This window comes from Limulus polyphemus, unplaced genomic scaffold (genome assembly GCF_000517525.1).
Source record: "Limulus polyphemus unplaced genomic scaffold, Limulus_polyphemus-2.1.2 Scaffold924, whole genome shotgun sequence".
Taxonomy (NCBI): domain Eukaryota; kingdom Metazoa; phylum Arthropoda; class Merostomata; order Xiphosura; family Limulidae; genus Limulus; species Limulus polyphemus.
Window position 1 is genome coordinate 230,565 of NW_013666534.1, and position 21,608 is coordinate 252,172.

The window sequence follows — 21,608 nt, forward strand, 5'->3', positions numbered from 1 at the left end:
GGCGAGCGCATGCGTAGTAAGAATACCTCGCTGTACGGCCGAACGGACGGAGTGTACGGTACGAGCAGTATATGTATACTCACACACATTATTATACAAATAAGTTAGTATATATATATATATATATATATATATACATACATAATCTTTAAATAAGTTATTAATATACTTCCGAGCATTCTTAGGACTTTTAGGTAATCAGTACTCACCGCAGCCTCACTGTACTCGATCAGGAGAAGAAGAAAAAACAATGCAATAAACTGGCAAAATAATACTTTTTTAAACTTCATGTTGGTAATGAAAATAATAATCTTTGAACGCTTTGGAAAGCCGCAGAGCGCGGCGAACCCAAAATGTTTAGTATTGAAAAACCCCTTTCTCTTCCAATCTTCTCGTCCTAACACGTCAATCTCCCATGCCGTGGCCGTCTGGCCAGCGAAAGCACATGGATGTAACCTAACAATCAAATGTTACTGATTTCCCCGCCCTCACTGAGAAGTATAGTTGCTCTTGGTTTTAGGCGATTCCCGCGTTCTTCCTTTTCTTTTATATTTTACCAATAAACCCTATGAATATTTATAGTGAATATTGCATTTTAATCTACAAAACACTGAAGTACTGCACAAGCTTGTGGTTTGTCGAGAAATTGTGATTGAATGCTAGAAACATTTTCTTGTAGGTGGGTCAGTTGATCAAAATGATTGACAAAATGCTACCCAATAGAAACTCGTCTTTGGTAGTTGTTAAATTGTTTTTGTTTCTTACGGTTTATAACTTTATAAGTTTTGATCACTGTTTTACATTTTATAAGCTTTCTTATCCAGCAATTTCACGCTCAGTAATTTTAAAATATATGTTTAGTAACTGAATGAAAATTAAAATAAAAACACGAGTTCTTATGTTTAACTCTGTACGAATGAAACTTTTATTCACGTGACAGGCGAAATCCCGCCCCTGAAGCCATAGCCTGATGTCTTGTTGCTTAGTTTGGTCGAAAAGTGTGGGCTAGCATTATCAAACGTTTGCGGTGACACGCTGCTCTGCGTGGAAATAAAGTTGCCCCACAACGGATTAGACATTTGGTGTTTTAGAAAGCAAGTTCTTTTTAAGTTTTATATGTAGCCGCAGAAATTTGTTGCCAACATTGTTAACACTTGCTTCATGAAGTTCGTTAATTTCTCATAAGAGTAGCATAAAGTATTATTTGGGGGGGTTTGTAGGTGGCGATCCCGCACTCGGTGCAGGAGCCCAAGATAATCATGGAGAGGACATTTGGACGAGTTCCTTCTAGATCAGTGTATAAGTGGTATGTAAGAATTTGAACCTTTTTTTTGTCTAAGATAACTTTACTTATGTGAGAGATTTTTAGGTTTTTAACATGTGTTATTCAGAAATTAAAATTCAAGGATCGAGATTAGTTTCTTATATGACAAAAAAATCATAATATATTTTTTTTGTAATTATATATTCGGACGAAATTGACGTTATCTTTCCTAATAAAATGTTATTTTTTTATTTTTTAGGATTCTTGTCTTATTCGTTGCACTTTTTCAAGTTTCACAAATAAAAGCGGTAAGTTTTATGACTAGGATAGTTTGTGAGGAAAGTCTCCTAATATGCCCTACCAAATTTTGAGTTAGTACAGTCATTTGTAATAAATAAGAGTATAATTATTTACGAAAGAGGTCTCTTCTGTTGCTTAGCCCATTTGAGAAGTAGAGTTAAAATAGTAATATAAAATATAACAATACACTGGATATACGACGATAATCGTATGTCTTTACTTATAGAGCTGTTAGAATTACTTTATGAGGAAACAACAATAGTATCGTAATTTACGAAAAACAATTATCAGGGTCAAGCTAACAACGTAAAATATAGGTAACAACAATTTAATTCACTACGATAAAAGTCGTCTGCTAAACTATAAATCCAATTGAAGCATTTGTAACAGTTGTTGGTTCTCTGAATGTATTTTACGTCAATACTCTTGTTAGTTTTGTTTTGAATTCATGCAGTTAATGTAGTTTTTCTTTAGTTGACCGTTTCAGTTTTATTTATTATTTAATCCTAGATAATATCAATTCTTGTATATAATTTTTAAATACCCATGAATATGCCGGTATTGAAGTGATAAAATCTATCGTGGGCAATGTTGTCCAAGTGAAACTGGGAGCTTATCACCTAGTCACTCCAGGCGAGCGCATGCGTATAAGATACAGAGAATGAAAATATTTGGATTTCTGGTGTGCCACCTACTGACGAGATTAAACCTTAAAAGTTGAAAATTTGAAATTTATTTTTCCTTTCTAGTACGCGTAAATAAGGAAAGACATTCTCTCAAAATTCTTATTTGTAGAAGTAAGATGTTGCTTTTTTTTCGAAATTGAGAACCGAATTTAAGATATAGAAATATAAAATATTAGAGAAACATGGATATGGGTTTCTGTTGGTGAACATTTGGAAGCATTTGAAAATGATTTAGAAAACATTTAGATTGATATTTCACAATAGATAAATGTAAATGTATTTATGAGAATAAATAGATTTAAAAAGTGAATATTTTTATCACTATTTAAGCACTTGGTTTACGTTTCCCTCTCCTGATTAGCTTTAATTTCAATTGGTTTATTTGATCACTACAAAAATCTAGCTATAATTCAGAATTAACTCTCGCCACCTAGTGGTGAAGATAAGTGTGATTAAGTGCTACATTTCAGAATGGAACCAAGTCGAGATGATGATGTACAAAGATGTAAAGGGTTTTGATCTGTATGTTACCTTATAGATGAGCGACCTTACAAACTATCACACACTGAATTTGTTATCACAAGGAAGTCAAGTATAGTCTATTATGTGATGTTATCGCAAGAAGCGTTAAAATATCTGTTATAACCAACAGCCACTTAGGAACTTGCATTTAAACTATCAGATTAATATTTATTTATTTTATCCGATAAATAAGTCTTATATATTCATTTGTCGTGATTTTTATATTTATTTTGGTGTGTTAAAATAAACTCAATGATTTCCTGTACTTCAAACTCGTTGTTCATCTTCCCCATCTTCTGTAATAGTTATTTTTTCGTTGAACTAGTGTTGTAGTTTAAAAATTGTCATAAAACATTTCAGGGAAATAAATTAACTCATGATAAGGTTATACCGTTTAAACGGGTCTCTTGTCATAAAACATTTCAGGGAAATAAATTAACTCATGATAAGGTCATACCGTTTAAACGGGTCTCTTGTATTGCCGTAAACAACAAAAAAAAAGGTTTACTTTTTCCTGAAGTCACTACAAACATGAAAAAAGACATTCGTCTAATAATACTTTAGATACAAGTAAAGTGTATGTCTATTTTCAATAATAAGAGTGTAATCCATATTAAAATATAGCAGTGAAATGCCATAATGTGAAACAAAGGATATTATATCATTTTAATGTCGGTTTGTTATAAAAATAATTTGTATGTTACTGTGTTATCGGAAGGTTGACCTTGTCACATGCAACTGAAAAGAAATTCCGTCTTGGTTATATCATAGTCGAATTTTCCCTCTCTTTTCACAGTTTCCTTGCGGTTTGATAGTGTTTCAAACTACCATTAAACCCACTCCCTAGGTCTCATCTGATTGGATGCACTTCTTCCCGTCCAAAAACATTAACACTTCCGTAATGTAGGAATAATTCTAAATAATTAAAAGACTAAATCCTTATATTTCAGATGGAGGCTGCTAGGGGCAAGCTCTCCAGTGGTGACGTTTTAATTCGTTACAGTCTAGTAACATGAAGTGGTTGATGGTGCCATTTGTTACTGAAGAACAATTTGATCTGTTAAGTTCGCTGTAGTATCACCATATAAGTGGCAGTGTCGCCTGGTAGCAAAGAATGTTTTAACATGTTAATATGACTTTAGTACCACTAAATGGTCCACAAAGGTCTTTTTTGAATAATAACACCTGATCTCCTAATATCACCTTAGAAACTTCAAATGTTATAGTGTCACTTTTGGATAACGAATTTTTGCTATATTAGGCTAGTACCACCATTTAAGGGCAGGGTGGTTCAGTGACTTCGTGCTTTGGACTCGTAGTCGAATGATTGCGAGTTCGAGGCTGGCTCTTGTCATGCTGTTGTCTCATTGAGCAAAACATTTTACCCCATTTGTTCCAGTCTACTCAGCTGTATGATAGGTACCAGCTGTTAGCTGGTGGTTAATCTGGAATAGACTGTCATCCCGTCCAGGGAGGGAATGGGTCACCATTCTGATACACTTGTCCCACTTGAAACCTGCGTTCGAAAGCACTGGCAGGGATTCAACAAACTTTAACCACCAGATAGTTGACTGTATCTATTTTCACTGAAGAATGGTTTAACTTATAATACCTTTAAACGGCATACTGTGTAACTTGCAACTGAATAACGTTTTTTAGTTAACAGTCAGTGGCACTCGTTACCGGAAAACTTCATAACTTCTAAAGTCACATGGTGATTTAAATGATGCAAGGTGTCAGTTGCTACTGAATAACGCTTTACATTTCTAACGGCACCATAGATCGATTATTTGTTGTGCTGTGTCACTTGCTATTGAATACCACTATAACTTTTAATGTCAATCTGATTCGATTAAATGGTAGACAGTGCCAGTTGTTAAGGAACAGAGGTTGGGTACGCTATGTTAAAACGACTTTGGAGCCTCATCACGTCGTTACAGCCCGTATTGCTACTGTTGGTCATACTTTATCTGACAACTGTGTATCTTGACAATATCCCTGCAGCGTAGTTTTCATTTTAAAAGGTTCCATCGTAAGACTGTCATGTCCAAAGCACGCCCTTCCTGAATTTCAACAGTCTAATCGTGCAGACATCCTTAGGCGCTGAGTTCTGGCGTTTTACCGGTATGTCTCTGTATGTAATAGCATTAATACCCGTTTTATTCTCCAGCTACTTGAGGTGTGTGACGGTTAAACGGACATGTCGTGGAAACAACTTGAGTGTGTGTGTGATTTTTATAGCAAAGCCATATCGGGCTATCTGCTGTGTCCACCGAGGGGGAATGAAACCTTTGTTTTAGCGTTGTAAATCGTTAGACTTACCGCTGTACCACTGGAGGACAACAACTTGAGAACACGCGATTTGTGTCGTGTCGCCTTTACAGACAGAATTTCTTCTTGATCATGTTGCGAACTTTTGCCTGGGTTATGTGGCTTTTGCCATTAATCTTTGTGTTCGTGGATTAGTACCCACTACAAGACGTCACAGTTTGATTGCAACAGCTAGGTTGCGACTTGTCGCAGGTCTTTTCTGGATGATCCTGGTACCCTAGAATTATTCATATTCCTTTGTTTTCCAATGCGATTACGTACAAGGATATATCACTGTCTTAGGAATTCAAAATCCTCAATATGAACACATCTTTATGATCTGAGTGTATAAATATTTTGCGTCGGAAAGGGCTGTTACATACCTTTACCAAAAGAGATCAATTTTCGGTAGCATCACATTATATACGTAACACTAAACGTCAAAATATAGTTCTTATACATTCCGTTCCACTGCGTCTTTGTATCAGCTGTGGTTTCCTGCGACTTTCTTATTTGCATATTCAAAACCGTTATAATATAACGTATCCAACCCTCCATAGTAGTTTTATTTGCAGACTTACTGTAATATCTTCAAATTACTGGCAGTTTCAACTGACACAGTTGAATTGTGCCACTAAATGATTTACATGAGCACTTGTTGCTTGAAAACGCTTATACTTTTTAATGCCACTACGTTGCCAAGCAGGGTGTGGTCTTGTGGTCATCGGATTAAAAGATATATGGTTCGAGAAGTTATGCCACTGAACGCGCTCTCCAATTTTAGCGATGTGCGCGTAATAAAAGTGGCATTCAATCCCGTTGTTCAGTTCAAAGAGCCAGACAAAGGCTTTGTGGCAGAAGGTGCTGTTACGCTGCCTGACTTTCATTTGGTCAGTGATTCAAAATTAAGGACATTTATGCATGGACTTTGGAACATCTGATCTAATTTTTTTCACTATAGTTCCGTCAAATGGATGGCGATGTTACACGTTACTAAACAGCAGTAGTGCGATTTGATATTATTAAAGAATGCATTAAGTAGTTAGTGTCTCTCAAGCACCAAATAGTTAGCAGTGACACTTTTTCTGGCGAGTGCTTTGTAATATTACTCAAATAGTTTACAGCCTCACATGCTCCCGAATTATACGCCCTAACTTGTCGCTGTTGTACCTCAAATTCTGTACTACTAAAAGACTCTTTAATCCATGATGTCGTTTTAGCTTATGGTGTCACTTTTTACTGAATATCGCTTTAACTTGTTGATGTATCTAAGACACAACCAAATAGTTGCCATTCCTACATATCATTAAATTATACAATAACGTGTTAATATTTTCATCTAGTCTCATCAAAGAGTGAACAGCGACTCTTGTTTCTGAAACTTGCTTTAAAAACCTGCTATTTTAATATGCTGATTCATTTACTGTTAAGGAATGCCTTAACTTATGCATGATACATCCACCACATGGCTTACAGCGTAATGTGAAATATGATCTATATTGCAACTGTTATTAGATGAGAGATGTTCATTATGCTATTGAATTATTAGTCTTAGACTGTTTAAGATTATCCTACGATATTGTTTGTGCCTATACACGAGTATTCATGTGTGGACCAAAAATTATTTCGCGTTTCATTTCAGCTAGAGAATCACGAGTGTTAGAGTACCTCACTCGTGTGTTAAAAGTATCTTGAGTGTTAAAAAGTACTAATGTTAGAGAACCTTGAGAGTTAGAGGACCACGAATGTTAGAGAAACTTGAGTGATAAAAACCTCGACTGTCTAAAAATAACATACGAGTGTTAGACAACTCTGAGAATTCGAGAACCACAACTATTAGAGAACGTTGAGTGTTAGAAACTCGACTGTTATAAAATCAAATCATTAGTGTTAAAGAACCTCAGGAGTTACAGAACCATGAGTGTGAGAGAGAGCTACGAATGATGAGTACCTCACTCGAGTGTTAGAATCGAGTTAAATATTAAATCATGAATGTTAGAAAACCTCGAGTCAGAAAGTCGTAAAAGTTACGAAACTTCGAGCAGAGAAAGAGGAATTATCATTATTATCATCATTGTTCGTTATCTGCCCTGATTTGGGAATGATTCTGCTTTTTTTCTCTCTGCGTGTTTGATTATTTTCATATATATAGAGAATTGAGTTACATGTTTTCTAAATAATCTAGTCCAACGTATAAATCCTGCAAGTCTTATAGAAACACCTCATAAAACGATGCTGTAGGGTAAAAACTACAAGAGGAAGTGAAGAACATCTATTAAATATTTGAACAGTATTTTCCGCATCCAGTATCCTGTCTTTTGAATATGAAACATGAAGACAAATTCCCACATATCACCACGATCATGGGTTGTCATCTGAGCTAATACCGCAATGAATGTATTCTATTAGCTTACTGTAAAGAGTCCGAGTAGTTGACAGCCATATCTGCATGCCCACGCAGTCAGCAAATTGGTTACTAGGGGTAAAATTTCGACCTACAAAACCGATCGTAGAACGGTCGAAAGGTTGATGTTCCTTTGTACGTATTGCACGTGCTAGTGGAATGTTCTTTTCATGCAACAGAGAGTTACGCGTTGGGCTGACAGATGGCCTTTTAAGGTCACGTGAATTTTATTTAAATTCAGTGGTGAAAGCCATATAAACACACTATCTCACAGTTTTTTTAAAATTTTTCTTGCCTTTGTTTCAGTGGTCAAGTTCAAGGTTAAATATTAATCTTTAACGTATTGAACAAAAATAACTAATTTTGATTTCTAGGTAACATGTAGAAATAAGGTGAAAATTCTAACAGATAAAGTCAAAACATAATATGATGTATGGTGTTAAGTAAATAATTATGCTGTGGTTCCTGTTATTATATAAACAATTATACAAATTATTAAACAGATTCCCCTGGATGGAGAACATTCCCGGAAATATCAAGTGATACTGAAAGGCTTGATTTGCCTTAGCTTAATTTTATTTGTTTATATCAACACGCTCTAGAAATAACATCCTGACTTTAGTTTAGTGTTATTATCATTATTATAAATCCCCTTTTTTGTTGATAGAAAAACATTGTTCAGGCAGTGCATAGTACGTTACCTTAAAATAGTTTTGGAGCCTCACCACGTCATAAAAGTCCATATCGCCACGTTGAGTCATGCTCGATTTGACGACTGTGCACCTTGAAAATAGCCTTACATTACAGCTTCCACTACAAAAGGCTCTATTGTAAGGCGTCATGCTCAAAACACACCACTACTCCCTGCATCCTTTCCATAATCCATCTAGTGTATGAGGACGATGGTTTCCCAGCGTCCGTTTCAGCAATTCAGTTGCACAGATGTTCTGCGTCTGCTGATTTGACCGGTATATCGTTGTAGCTAATAGCATGAATAGTTGTTTTATTCTCCAGTTGAATGGGTTGTATAAGTGGAAGTCATATCGTGGTGAACTCATATCCTGTTGGCCTTGTTTCCGTACAAAGCTGGTATTTCTGTATGGTACTAAGGTCCAGAACACTGGTCTGAGAGTAATCAGAGTTCACTTTGACATTTTTATCCACTCACCTGATCCCTAACCTGTCCATGGAGCAATATCCAGCAATAATCATGAATCCATTTGAAAAAGTTTCGCAACATGCTGTGTACCACTTTTGGAAATTTTTGTCACCCATAGACATAGCACAAGAATTGTTCCAGTTATCAAGATACACAATGTGCTACGTCGACTATCACTGTGTGTTGCCGTTTTTACACGGCTAGGTACCGTTCATACAGTTTTCTACAGTTGGGCTTCCTTGTTCTGGATATGTAGTGGAAGTAAGTTGTGTGCATGTGACTTGTATCGCTTTTCCAGACAGAAGTCCGTCTTAATTATGTTGCGTACTGTTGTCTGTAGCACATGGACGACTTTTGAGACTGACCTCCATGTTCGTAGATTCTCACTTGTTACAACGGCTTGGATACGACTTGTTAAAGGTCTCTTTCTGATGGTTCCTAGTACCTCAAGTTGATCCAAGTTTCTTTGTTTTCCAAAGCCATTAAGTACAAGGGATATCCCCCTCTTGGAAGTTCTATATCCCTTACCTGAAAACATCGTTATGCTTTGAGTGAATGAATGTTTTGTGTTGGAAAGAGCTATTACATGCCCTTTCCAAAAGCAATACATTTTCGGTGGCATCACAGTACCTATGTAACACCAAACAATGTAGGAATGTAGTTCTCATACATATCTTTTAATCGCGACTGCATATCTGCTGAGGTTGTGCATATTGGAATAGTTTTCATATAACGCACTGAACCCCCTCTAGCGGGAAAATCCTTTGTTTGTTTATTTTGGATATTTGTACAAAGCTACACAAAGTATGCGCTAGCCATCTCTAATGTTGAACTAATAGACTAGAGTGAAAGCAGCTTGTCAACAGCACCCTCCGTCAATTCTTATGATGCTGTAATCGAATAATGGGATTTAACCGCCACTCTTATAACGCAACCACAGCCCCAAAATAAGGGATTTTCAAATTTACCGTCCGTCATACTAAACACAATACAGCGCCATACCTATAAACTTATTTTCATTTTCTGTTTTCCTTGAGTAACTAAAGATATGTTATATTCTTAATACTTCATTGGCAGTAAAAGGCTTAATCTCGTTTAATTTAACTTATTTTTCTAACGCACGGGGGTGGGTAACTTTGGACAGAACAATTAATTCAAACTAATTATCCAGAATTTACAACGTTTCCTAGTAATAAAAAGTCTAACAGAATAGAAAATAGTAAGAAGTCTAGAAATGGCATAGTGCTTGGGTTTTGACTAACCACTATCAACACAATGTACTTTCACTAAGGCCTAACCGGTTGAGATTTTATTTTAGAAATTATTGTATCGTAAATAATAAATATGCATAGCACTGGGTAGCTAATGTTCTATCTAGATTGCTCCTTCTACACTAAGAAATACATTTCTGTATAACTTGCATGACTAGGTCTGATAGAAAATATACGTATTGTTATCAGCAGTGGTAAAAATAATAATAACGAAACAATTAAATAACTAACTACTAATTAAAAACCTAGTTTCATACAATAAATGAACGCATTGAAGGAAAATAAACATAACGACGACGACATCTAGAACCTGATTCAAACATTATTTTTTATATCCATGTTTTTGTTGCTACATTAAAAACATAATATGTGTCGAAAACAACAAATTGAGGAAAATGTATTGCTCCGCGTGAATCAGTGATACAGAGAAATGCGTTAGACAAATATGTTACTGTGAAGTTTAGAAGTTGAAGGTGTTATAAAAAAACAACAACAAACAAACCTGATATAAGTCTTACTACACCATCTCGCGTGCAATTTCTTCAGCAACCAGTTCAGAAAGTATGTCAAAGAAAATTATATACTATAGCTAAGTGACATCATCTTATAGAGTATGGCACAATATTTCAATTATTCAAAGAAATTAAACACTTGAAGTAAATGACATTGGACAACTGACATCTTGTGCCAAACTCCATAAGATTGAAATTAAACACTCGAAGTAAATGACATATTATGGAGTTTGGCACAAGATGTCAGTTGTCTAATGAAATTAAACACTCGAAGTAAATGACATCTTATGGAGTTTGGCACAAGATGTCAGTTGTCCAAGGAAATGAAATATTAGAAGTAAATGACATCTTATGGAGTTTGGCACAAGATGTCAGTTGTCCAAGGAAATGAAATATTAGAAGTAAATGACATCTTATGGAGTTTGGCACAAGATGTCAGTTGATTCATGTCTGATATATTAGTCTGTACTAAGTTGATGCTAAGTAAAACTTTAACGGAGGACCTCCCTGCTCGTGTGTTGCTCGAGGTATCCTGGTCATTCGTTGAGTCTCTCTCTCAAGTATTAATGTAGTTGCTAATTAAATACAGCTTTATTCTATTTTCTGGAGTGCATCAAACTTAACGGTGATAGCCGTGAGTGTATTTCAATATGTTATAGTTTCATAATCACGTTATTACAAAGACTGTGATTACACTTTTTTTGTTATGCAGTGCTTTCATAAATACACGCACCAACCAAGTATCTTTTTATACGATAACTGATCTTACGTTTTGAACAATATTATTGATACAAGTATGAAAATGTTTTATGCTGTCTGTTTAGTACCTCTAATTTAAAAGGCAAAAACAAACAAATCACAATAACATTTCTCGTGTACTCAGAACATTCAATTGTTAGAAGCTATTGGCATACGTTTCTGAAGAAAAAACAACATTATTTATATTTATATGTTCAGTTTGTATGTAATGTTTTTGTTATGTGTTTCTAAGTTTTTTTTATTTATTATGATCTATAACGTTTACGAAGAAAGTAAAATTTAAGTGAAATGGACAGAGTAGTAGTTGTTCCTATGTGATCGGATGCGACCAGTTACAGACTTTCCGCTTATATGGTAAGAAACTGAGAATGGGAAGGGTGGGTTTTGATAACTACATTCCATTCTTATAAGTATGAACAAAATGAGCACACTTATTGTAAAATCCGAACTTACCTTGTTTCACATCTGTGCTCTCTAACTTGTGTTGTTAGGGTCAAATGTCTATATCTTTATTATTATAATAATTCCCGTTACAACCTGCTTTGATAATCTTATATTTTTACGCAACGAGTAAGTTGATTAAGAAGCTTCGTTATAACGCCCTCGACCACACACAGGGTGTGACTAATATCTGAAAAGCTAAGAGCTAACCTAGATTTGAAAGGTCCAAGTAACGGGTTGTTTTACAGACGTTGTGCATACGTATAATCACTTGCTGGCATAAGTGACAGAGAAAGTTTCACTCACATCAAACGTTTCGTCTTGTTATTTATAATAACTTGAGCAGTTTCAGTGATCATTATTGCAATTAATTATCATTATAATCACTAATGTTTAATAAGGCCTTATAGAAGCTAAGGAAGAAGTTCCGGGCAAAGGAATAAGTTTGTTGTCTAGATGATTTTATGTTTTCTAATAAACCAATCTCACATGTTCGTACTCTAGAAATATATGCCTATATGAATGTATGAAATATATATGTGTGTGTGTGTGACATGTAAGGCCATCTAGAAGTTTTAAAAATTAAACAGACTCAAGTATTAATATAAGGATATATAATGATAAATAATATCTTCAAGTTAAAGCTCACGAGCAAATAACAGTAACTGAAAAGAAAATAGTAACACAAGTTGTGTGTAACCTATTGAGAGCCCTAATACCGGTGGTTTGTTTTTTGAATTTTATTGCTCATAGTTTAATTTTATTTCTATAACAGTTTCCCTAGTGATTGTTATCAAGCGGTAAAGGTTAAATTTAGATCATGTACTGCATATTTCATAAACGCTTTTATTTATTCTTTAATTATTAGCTAAGTCAGCTTCTTTCCCCCAGTATATTTGTTCCATTATATTTAAATACTTACGAAGTTTATTTCCAGTAGTTGCCTATTTCTTCAAAAATATGCATTGGCAATTTTAATTTATTTTAATATTTGACGCCAGTGAAATTAATATGGTTGAATAAAACACATAAAATCTTCTTCTTTTTTCTCTCTATAGCTATTTCTTGTTCTTTTCAGTAACGATTAGTTAGTTAGGTTTCTCTCTCGCAGGCGTCGAATAAATTACAACTTTCTCTACACAACTCGTACTTGACGCCACCTACGCAATGTCTGGTGCTCACACATAGCTTGTACGAAAATTAAGAGAGACACTCGAGCTTCTGCGGGATTTGAGCGGGCAACTGTTCACGGAAGGTAATCAAATCATCAGTATCTTGAATCAGCTGGACACTAGCACATTAAGTGGGGGAACACTAGCCTCTTACAGTGAATGTCCAATTAAATGTCTCCCACGAACCACTCAACTTTTGATATTTGTTTATTATCAAAATTGCTTTGAAAGAACTATAAAAATAAATACAAATAACGATTATTTTAAAATGTTTAGCGAATGGTAAATGATGTTTCACATGTGGTTGTCACCAACTATAGTACCAGTAATTATCCAAGTACACTTTTTATTTTCGGATAACTTAGAACACATGACCGTCAATTTTAGAGACCACAGGGAAATTTAAATAAAATAACTAAGTTAGTCTTCTCTGAAAGTTCCTTCCCACTGGTGACATAAACGGGAATTCAAGACGGGGGCTGTTTGTGTAGGATAACGTGGGCGTGAGAAGAGCATGGGAATTTAGTATTTATGACGATGTTATATCATATCGTGACCCCACCACAACCAATATCTAACCGTTTTGTTGTGAGAAGCTGCGAATGATGGTGGGTTCTGAGATGTGTACTCCTAGTCGGTCGTCCGGTCATCCTCCTAACAGTTTGTTAATATAGTACCACCATTAGGGGATTGTCTGAAAATTTCAAGAAGTTATGTTGTACATGTTTTTGTTTTCGATGCGTAGTCAAAGAAAATTATATTAAATACAAGCATGCGTATAATGCTTTAATTTTTTATACTCTAAGTAATAAGTGCCTTTAAGCTTAATATATTCTAAAATAATAATATTTATTAATCCATTATCTGTGGTGGTCCAACATGTCCTTGTTTCCTTTTACATAAAAAAATATATTTTTTGTTGTATGTTTTTCTTAGTTAATGTTTATAGTTAACGGTTGTTCAACACTCCTCTTGTATCAATATATATCACAGGCGCCATATGGTAGGATTTCAGTATGGAATTCTTGCGTTGAGATTAAATTATAGATTTTCATAGTATTTTATCATAATAAGAGTTAGGCATTTAATTGTGTGCTATTTAATTATGGAATAATAATGCTACCAAAAACATACTTTTTTAATGTTGTAATTAGTAAAAATAAATTTGAACGATATATTTCTCAGTAAAAATTGCTATTTGAATGGTCTTTTCAGCAAAAAAAATAATATTTCTCGATCAAAATTATGTTTAAACTTAGGATCATGCTGTATTTTTGGAATGAACCAATGTTGATTTGCTTCTATCTTGGAGGCTCTTCCGAATATTACCACGTTTTATTACGAGATACTCTCACCAACCGTGCACAAGATATAAATATCAGGTTGACAAATTATGACTTGCTTAAGTACATAATACAGTATCTAAATTATGTAATACATAAAACATCGATTAAATTTCATTCTGCTTTTGTACTACTTACCAAAATGTTAAGATTTAAAATATACTTTAGAGGAACGTGATTTTTTTTAATAAGGGGATTTATCATTTTGTTTGTACAGTAGATGGCGCTAAAACGATTCTTCCATTTTTTCTTAGTATACCAAATGTTTGAATACAACTTTTAAACGCCACAATCAATACTGCTACCGTTTGTGTTACTTATCTCTCATTTTCCCGAAGGTAAAAAAATAGAGATGATACAATGACTTCTAAGTACAGGTATTAATTGGTATTGATATATTCACAAATAATGTAAATAAAGCAGAGGGATATTTCTAATTTATATTTTAGTTTTCTTTCTGTTTTATCTTTCGAACCAAGTTTGTGCTCTTAGATAAATGTTTTTCACTTGAAAGTTTCATATATTCGCCTTCATAATCCCAATTGAAATTGTATTCTATGAGCGATATCAACTATTAGGTTTTAAATTAGTTTTACACACCTTTGACTCATAAAATTAGTTTTACACACCTTTGACTCATAAAATTAGTTGTACACACCTTTGACTCATAAAATTAGTTGTACACACCTTTGACTCATAAGTTCTGATAAAAGTATCTGCCATTTCTTTTTATTAGATTTACATGCTTTTTCGTGTTTCGTAACATTGTATGATTTATCTTGAAACATCTTTCCTCAGACCATAACCTTTTTATATATTTCCTTCAATCAATCGTACTCATGATTTCGTACATAAGTCAAGTCGGTTTAACACCTACCACATATGTAATCAACCAAAAGTACTGCCATGTGATTAGTATTCGGCCCTATTTTTTAACATACAAAGCATATTGGCCTGATTATTGATGTATGTGTTCCTAAAGTTATTAACAGTAAGTTAAGATTCGTTTCCTATAAAACTCTACGAGACTGCCAGAATATTTGACATTCTAATCAATAGATATTGTCTAATTTTGCTGCTACTTTTTGCAAATTTTCTGGTGAAAAGCTACAATACTGTTTTTTTCTTCATACCACAGAAAAGTGTTTCGAACACTAGTTTTGACCACTTATGTAGAAATGGTTTCCCCAAACTAAATTAAACTTGTGGATTTATGACTTTTATGTATGTAGGTTTATGTTTTCTTTTAAATCGTAGAATGTTGTTTATAATCCCTGTTTATCAGTCCTTGTAAATGAAAGTGGGTATCGCTGTAATTCCATTATTCTTATTTCACGACATTTATACTTTAATATTAAGAATTTCTTCTGATTATTTGGGCCGAAATTTAAGATGTGCGAATCTCTATAATCAACTCTACACCTGACATTACAAGCACTCAATTTTACTGTTTTTATATTTTCCCTAGCATTTCTAACAAATAAAAATTCGTCATTTTCAGAATTCAATAAAATTAGTTTCCATGGTGGTTAGAGTGTTCTTCATATTATTGTTTTAATAAATGAATTTTGTTTTAGCCGTTTTACAACGTTAAAATCCGGGTTTCGATATCCGTGGCGGGCAGAGCACAGATAGCCCATAGTGTAGCTTTGTGCTTAACTAAAAACAAACACAGTGAGTAAAATAATATTTTACTCTTTTTTTTAAACACAGCTTCACATATTAATACGTTTTATATCAACATGATTAATTTCGCTGTTATCTCTTATAAATATTATTGGAGATTTGAGGCTTTACAAGAAACACAATTAAATCAATTAATTTCCTCTTTCCTGTCAACAGTACATTCGATATTACATTCAAGCATCTATTACAATAGTCCTCATTTTGTAAGAGGGTGGAGAGTGTAGCTGTTAAACTTGGCTGGTGTTTTTAATGAATTTTTCGAATAAGACCGTTTCTTTTCTTTACTGTATACTGTTTAATGCATCATTTTTATTTTTATTGGAGAACTGTTCACTGTTTTTCGTTCTGTGTTTACTAGATTTTTATGATAAGTAATATAAGTTGAGGGAAGTCAGAAAAAAATAGGGTCCTAAAGCAATGCACCATAGTGCGCAAACCGTTGTCTTCTAGAAACTAACTCCCCTTATTAAGCACTTTTGCTTTTATAAACGCATTTTTAGTTTCTACTAGTCTTCCAATGGGTCAGCGGTAAGTTTACGAACTTACAATTGTAAAATCAGCGTTTTGATTTTGATGGACAGAGCGCAGATAGCCCGTTTTATGGCTTTGTGATAAACACACACACATGCACAGTTTCTGCTAATAATTCATTTCTTCGTTAAACTTTTTTCATACCTTGAATCAAGCACCAACATACTGACTGACCCCAGTAATCTGCTTCCTTAAGCACTGGCAACCCTTTCAATGTACGTAGTGATTATTGTAATTGTGTTACTTCGTCTCCATGTTCTTTCCACATTCAAACCTTCATCTCATTGTTGATGTAAAATTACGTTAGCTTGTATTAACACCTAGTGACATGTTAAGAATAGGTTGTTTTCAAAATATCATGATCTACTTGGTTGAGAAGTTAGTATTTTTACTGAAACGTTTGTTTGTTTGTTTTTGAATTTCGCGCAAAGCTACACGAGGGCTATCTGCGCTAGCTGTCCCTAATTTAGCAGTGTAAGACTAGAGGGAAGGCAGCTAGTCATCACCACCCACCGCCAACTGTTGGGCTACTCTTTTACCAACGAATAGTGGGATTGACCGTCACATTATAACGCTCCCACGCCTGAAAGGGCGAGCATGTTTAGTGTGACGGGGATTCGAACCCGCGACCCGCAGATTGCGTGTCGAGCTCCCATTATTCGTTCGAATGTTCATCCCTTTTGTGCCTTATAGCTTTTCTAAAGTGCGTTTATTACGGAGTACTAACTGGAGTATTGTACATGTATTATACTATGAAGAAAACAACGATAAACACCAGGACAAGTTTTTTTATTTATGCGGAAACGATCTGCTACTTTGAGCGAATTAAAAACAAATGTTCAGGAATGTATGGTCGTTTGCTTCAATACGTGTTAGTCAACTGAAACTAGCCATATAACCAAAGTATTTTTTGGTATAAGAAAACTACTGTGAGGACTATTTGTGCACAATAATAAGTAGTTTAAAACAAACTTAATGTAGTATTTAAATAGTTTTCTGCAAGTTTAAACCTATACATTCATTTATCGGGGGAATAAAAGTTGACTTGAACAACTCTATTTAAGGTTTTTTTCTTCTACTTATGGACCAAAAACACTTATTTTAGTCAAAGAGAAATCCCTTGACATTTTTGTATATTTTCTTTATGAACCATAGCCTATTTTTGTGGGGCTAAAAGTCATGGAGTGGAAAAAAAAACACAAAAAGGGCATTCATTAAAAATAAAACTTAACGTAAACAATATGGCGGCAAGATGCGGAAGAACCTACTATTTGTGTAAGATGAGAAGACTCACTCTGTAGTACAAGACACCCAGACTGGGAATGAATTCTTTGAAATCTAATGCTACCACGGAAGGAGACACCCCAGTAAAGTGGATAAATTAGGTCGTCCATCAGATCTTGTGTCTGGAATCTTTTTAGTCAAACTCGCTGCTAAAATGACAGCGGGGCGATGACACCCACCCACAACACCCACTCATCCATGAAATGATCGTTATCGGCTAAAATGAGCTAACGGGGTAGCGTGATGCTCGGTAGATGTAAAAGGTCCTATCCAGAAACACAACATTGATGACAAGGACCAATGTAACCATTCCTCAGGGATCATCTCATAAGTTTTCAGTGTATAAAATTGATCAATGTTGTAGATTCGTTTTCAGAAACCAATATATTTTGTGATATTTATGTGGAGTAATTGAGATAAAAGGACTTTCTGATATATATCTCTATCTTTATACAAATAGAGAGGACTATATCTGAGCTTCCAAGCCTAAGTTCAGATGTTCAGACTGATAGGGTTTCGAACTACTGCCTCAGAAGGAAAGCAGTTAACTAGCAGCACTCGCCACTGCAAAGGCTTTATCTGGCTTTTTGCACTGAATAATTGGATTTACCATCATTTTGTAAACGCGCCCAGAGCTGATAGTATGTAGTATGCTCATCTTCATCCCATCTCGAACCCTGAACCCTTTCGTCCACAGCCTCACACGCTAATTATTTAGTCATTGCCTGATCCTAAATATTATTTGTATATCATTATTTTAATCTGTGATACTGACTCACCGGATATTTTTGAAAAAGTGTAAGTCAAATTGTAATATCATATACGTTTTGATTATATCCATATACTCGAATTTTAGGGAGTTTCTGACCTGGCGGGTTTAGCCAACGTGCGCTTAAGGCAACATTCAGGTTAAAAGTTTCAATTTCAAAAATATTTGCCCTATATGTAAGATAGAAAAACAGCAACATTAGTTCCTCTAGTAAGTGGTAATTTGCGCAGTAATTCTGTAATTTCAGAACTTAATTAGCTCTTGCTAACCTCAACTAACGTAATCGCTAAGCCACCTCTCTGATTTGCTATTAACTCGTTTCTAAAAGTTTGTTTGTTTGTAGTTAAGCACAAAGCTACACAATGGGCTATCTGTGCTCTGCCCGCCACGGGTATCGAAACCCGGTTTTTAGCTTTGTAAGTCCGCAGGTATACCGCTGTGCCACTGGGGACGTTTCTTAAAGAATCCCGAACTTCGTGAGGCATTACTGGGACTACCGCCGAAAAGGTTTTTAACAACAAATGTCCTCATTGGTGATCCAATGTATTCAAATTATAGGTTTAATTTTTCTAATGTATTTGTTTATGGCATAAAGTATTACTATTTAAGTTTGTTTTAATTAAGTTCTAAGTTAATTTTTAAATTATTGTATTTCTCGTCTATATAGATAACTTGCTTTGGATAAGGACTTCTTCATAATTAAAAATGGCCCGGCATGACCAGGTGGTTACGGCACTCGACTCGTAATCTGAGGGTCGCGAGTTCGAATCCCCGTCCCACTAAACATGCTCACCCTTTCTGCGCTAGCCGTCTCTGATTTAGCAATGAAAGATTATAGGAAAGGCAACTAGTCATCACCACCCACCGCCAACTCTTGGGCTGTTCTTTTACCAACGTATAGTGGGATTGATCGTCTCATTATAACGCCTCCATTGCTGAAAGGGCAAGCATGTTTGGTGGGACGGGGATTTGAACCCGCGACCCTCAGATTGGGAGTCGAGCGTCCTAACCGCCGGTCATTATTGAGACTTAAGCTGAGGAAACAACTTTTGCAGATGATAGCTTTAATATATTCAGATAAATCAGAGAAAATGCTTTTATAAAAAAGAATTTGATTAAATTAAAAATAGGTTTATATCCAATAATTTAATTTTCAATCTTCAGAAAACTGAAAATTTGAACCCTAATTTTGAAGTGATAGACTAAAGGGAAGACAGTTAATCAACACCACCAACCACCGAGTCTTGGGCTACTCATTCTTGACGAATAGCGGGACTTACTGACACATTATTGCCCCCCAGTGGCACAGCGGTATGTCTGCGGACTTATACCATTAGAAACCGGGTTTCGATACCCGTGGAGGGCAGAACACAGATAGCCCTTTGTATAGGTTTGTGTTTAATAATAAACACCAACATAAACACCGACACATTATTACGCCCACACAGCTGAAAGGGCAAGCGTGCGAATTGGGTACTTTAACTACCAGGTCATGTCAGGGCTGTTGGATATCTTGATAATCATGTATTAAATATCTTTTTTTTTATATTTTGTAATTCTTCATGATAATATATTTTATATATATAATTTTGTAATTTGCAAGGTATCAGTCTCTTTATAATTATTTTTTTATTTCCAAATGAATTGCAAATGATAAATAATTAAATTGGCTGTTAATTCATAATAATAATAATATTGAGGTTTGTTACTTTGTTTTAAACACAAAGCTACACAATGGGCTATCTGTATTGTGTCCACCGCAAATATTAAACCTCGAATTTTAGCTTGATAAGCTTCAAACTTTCCGCTGAACCATTGGAGGAAAGTATAGAAGAGTTAAGAATTAAAATAATTATTGATATAGGTATTGTATCTTCACATCAGTCTTCATATTGGTTTCATTTAATTAAAAAGATTATGTGGATAATTGTACAAACATTTGTTTCCCTAAAATAAAATAAAAATTATATATTTATTATATTTTTTATTTCCATCCTCAAAAGATTTGTTTCTCGAGTGGGTGTTATATTTCCTCTCTCTTTTAAAATTTTAAAACCGAAAATCGAAAATAAATTTTCAAATATATAATGTTAATACTTTTGATATTAAATATGCTTTATATAATTGTATGTGAGTAAATGTACATATGTAAATTACTATAAAGTTTTACATAAATTTATGAAATGTACTTTGAATGAGGAAATATATTTTAATTGAACTTGAGATAGCTGATTTAATAGATGCTGAAACTATTTTAAAATTTAATAATTATCTAACTAAGGAAATATAACCATGCAGTTTTCAACATCATGTAACCCAATTCAAACAGTTTTTATTGGCATGTCAGTAGATTTCTACATGTTCACCATTAGTGGCTCTCAGCACGTCTAACCAATATTCGATTTCAGCCCACGTTCACTGCAACATGTCCACAATTACAGTGCCAATGGTGTCTGTTATCCTGGTCTTTAGCTCCGTGGTGTTTGCTATAGCTGTCTGATACACGATATCTTTAACATACCCCATTCTTCTTTCCTGTACTACCGCCTGTAATTATGATGCACCACAGTTACTGAATTGGTCTCTGCAAACTAAACGACGCATTGAGCTTTTTCTTGCACGTTGCCATTTCACGAGGCAACACTATTTACTGGAGTGAAAAACAAAAAAACATGACAATAAAAATTGTTTGAGTTGGACTACAAGATGTTGAAAACTGTGTGTTTGCATTTCCTTAGTTATTTAATTATTAAATATTAAAAGAGGAAAGGTGATTTTGGACCACCCTGTATATTTCGACGAGTATGTAGTTGGTACGTTTATGGTCACTGTATTGTGCAGGAGGCAATAAGGCCTCAAAATCACACATTTTGTGAAGAAAGCGTGATATTTGGCGTAGACTTAGCTTCAAAAGTATGGAACATATTCATAGTGGGGCCAACCTTAATCTTGTCTGGGAGGGCTATTACGGGGAGGGATCATTTTCCGGCATGTTTGAAATCTGCCCATTTTACAATTTTTTCATGAGTTGAAAAAAAACAAAAAACTTTTTAAACAACCAGAATTAGCCAAAACACAATAATAATTTTATCTGTCATTATATAAAATGTCTTTTCATTTTACAGAATTTTATCTCCATGAGAGGGTTTGTTTGTTTGAATTTCGCGCAAGCTACACGAGGGCTATCTGCGCTAG

At 34.6% G+C, this 21,608-nt stretch overlaps 2 protein-coding genes across 2 annotated transcripts in view; one reads left to right on the forward strand and one right to left on the reverse strand.

Annotated features, from left to right (window-relative positions):
* Window positions 1–651, reverse strand: part of LOC106461267 (collagen alpha-1(IV) chain-like) — a 132,522-nt gene extending 131,871 nt beyond the window's left edge. Inside the window, exon 1 of the mRNA XM_022388133.1 lies at window positions 210–651. Within this exon, the coding sequence (XP_022243841.1) occupies window positions 210–290 (81 nt within the window). The 5' untranslated portion in view covers window positions 291–651. The remainder of the gene's footprint in view (window positions 1–209) is intronic.
* Window positions 652–971: 320 nt separating this feature from the next.
* The window catches only part of LOC106461268 (collagen alpha-2(IV) chain-like), a 145,930-nt gene continuing 125,293 nt past the window's right edge, over window positions 972–21,608 (forward strand). Inside the window, exons 1-2 of the mRNA XM_013921078.2 lie at window positions 972–1,306; window positions 1,524–1,572. Coding sequence (XP_013776532.1) covers window positions 1,260–1,306; window positions 1,524–1,572 — 96 coding nt within the window. The 5' untranslated portion in view covers window positions 972–1,259. The remainder of the gene's footprint in view (window positions 1,307–1,523; window positions 1,573–21,608) is intronic.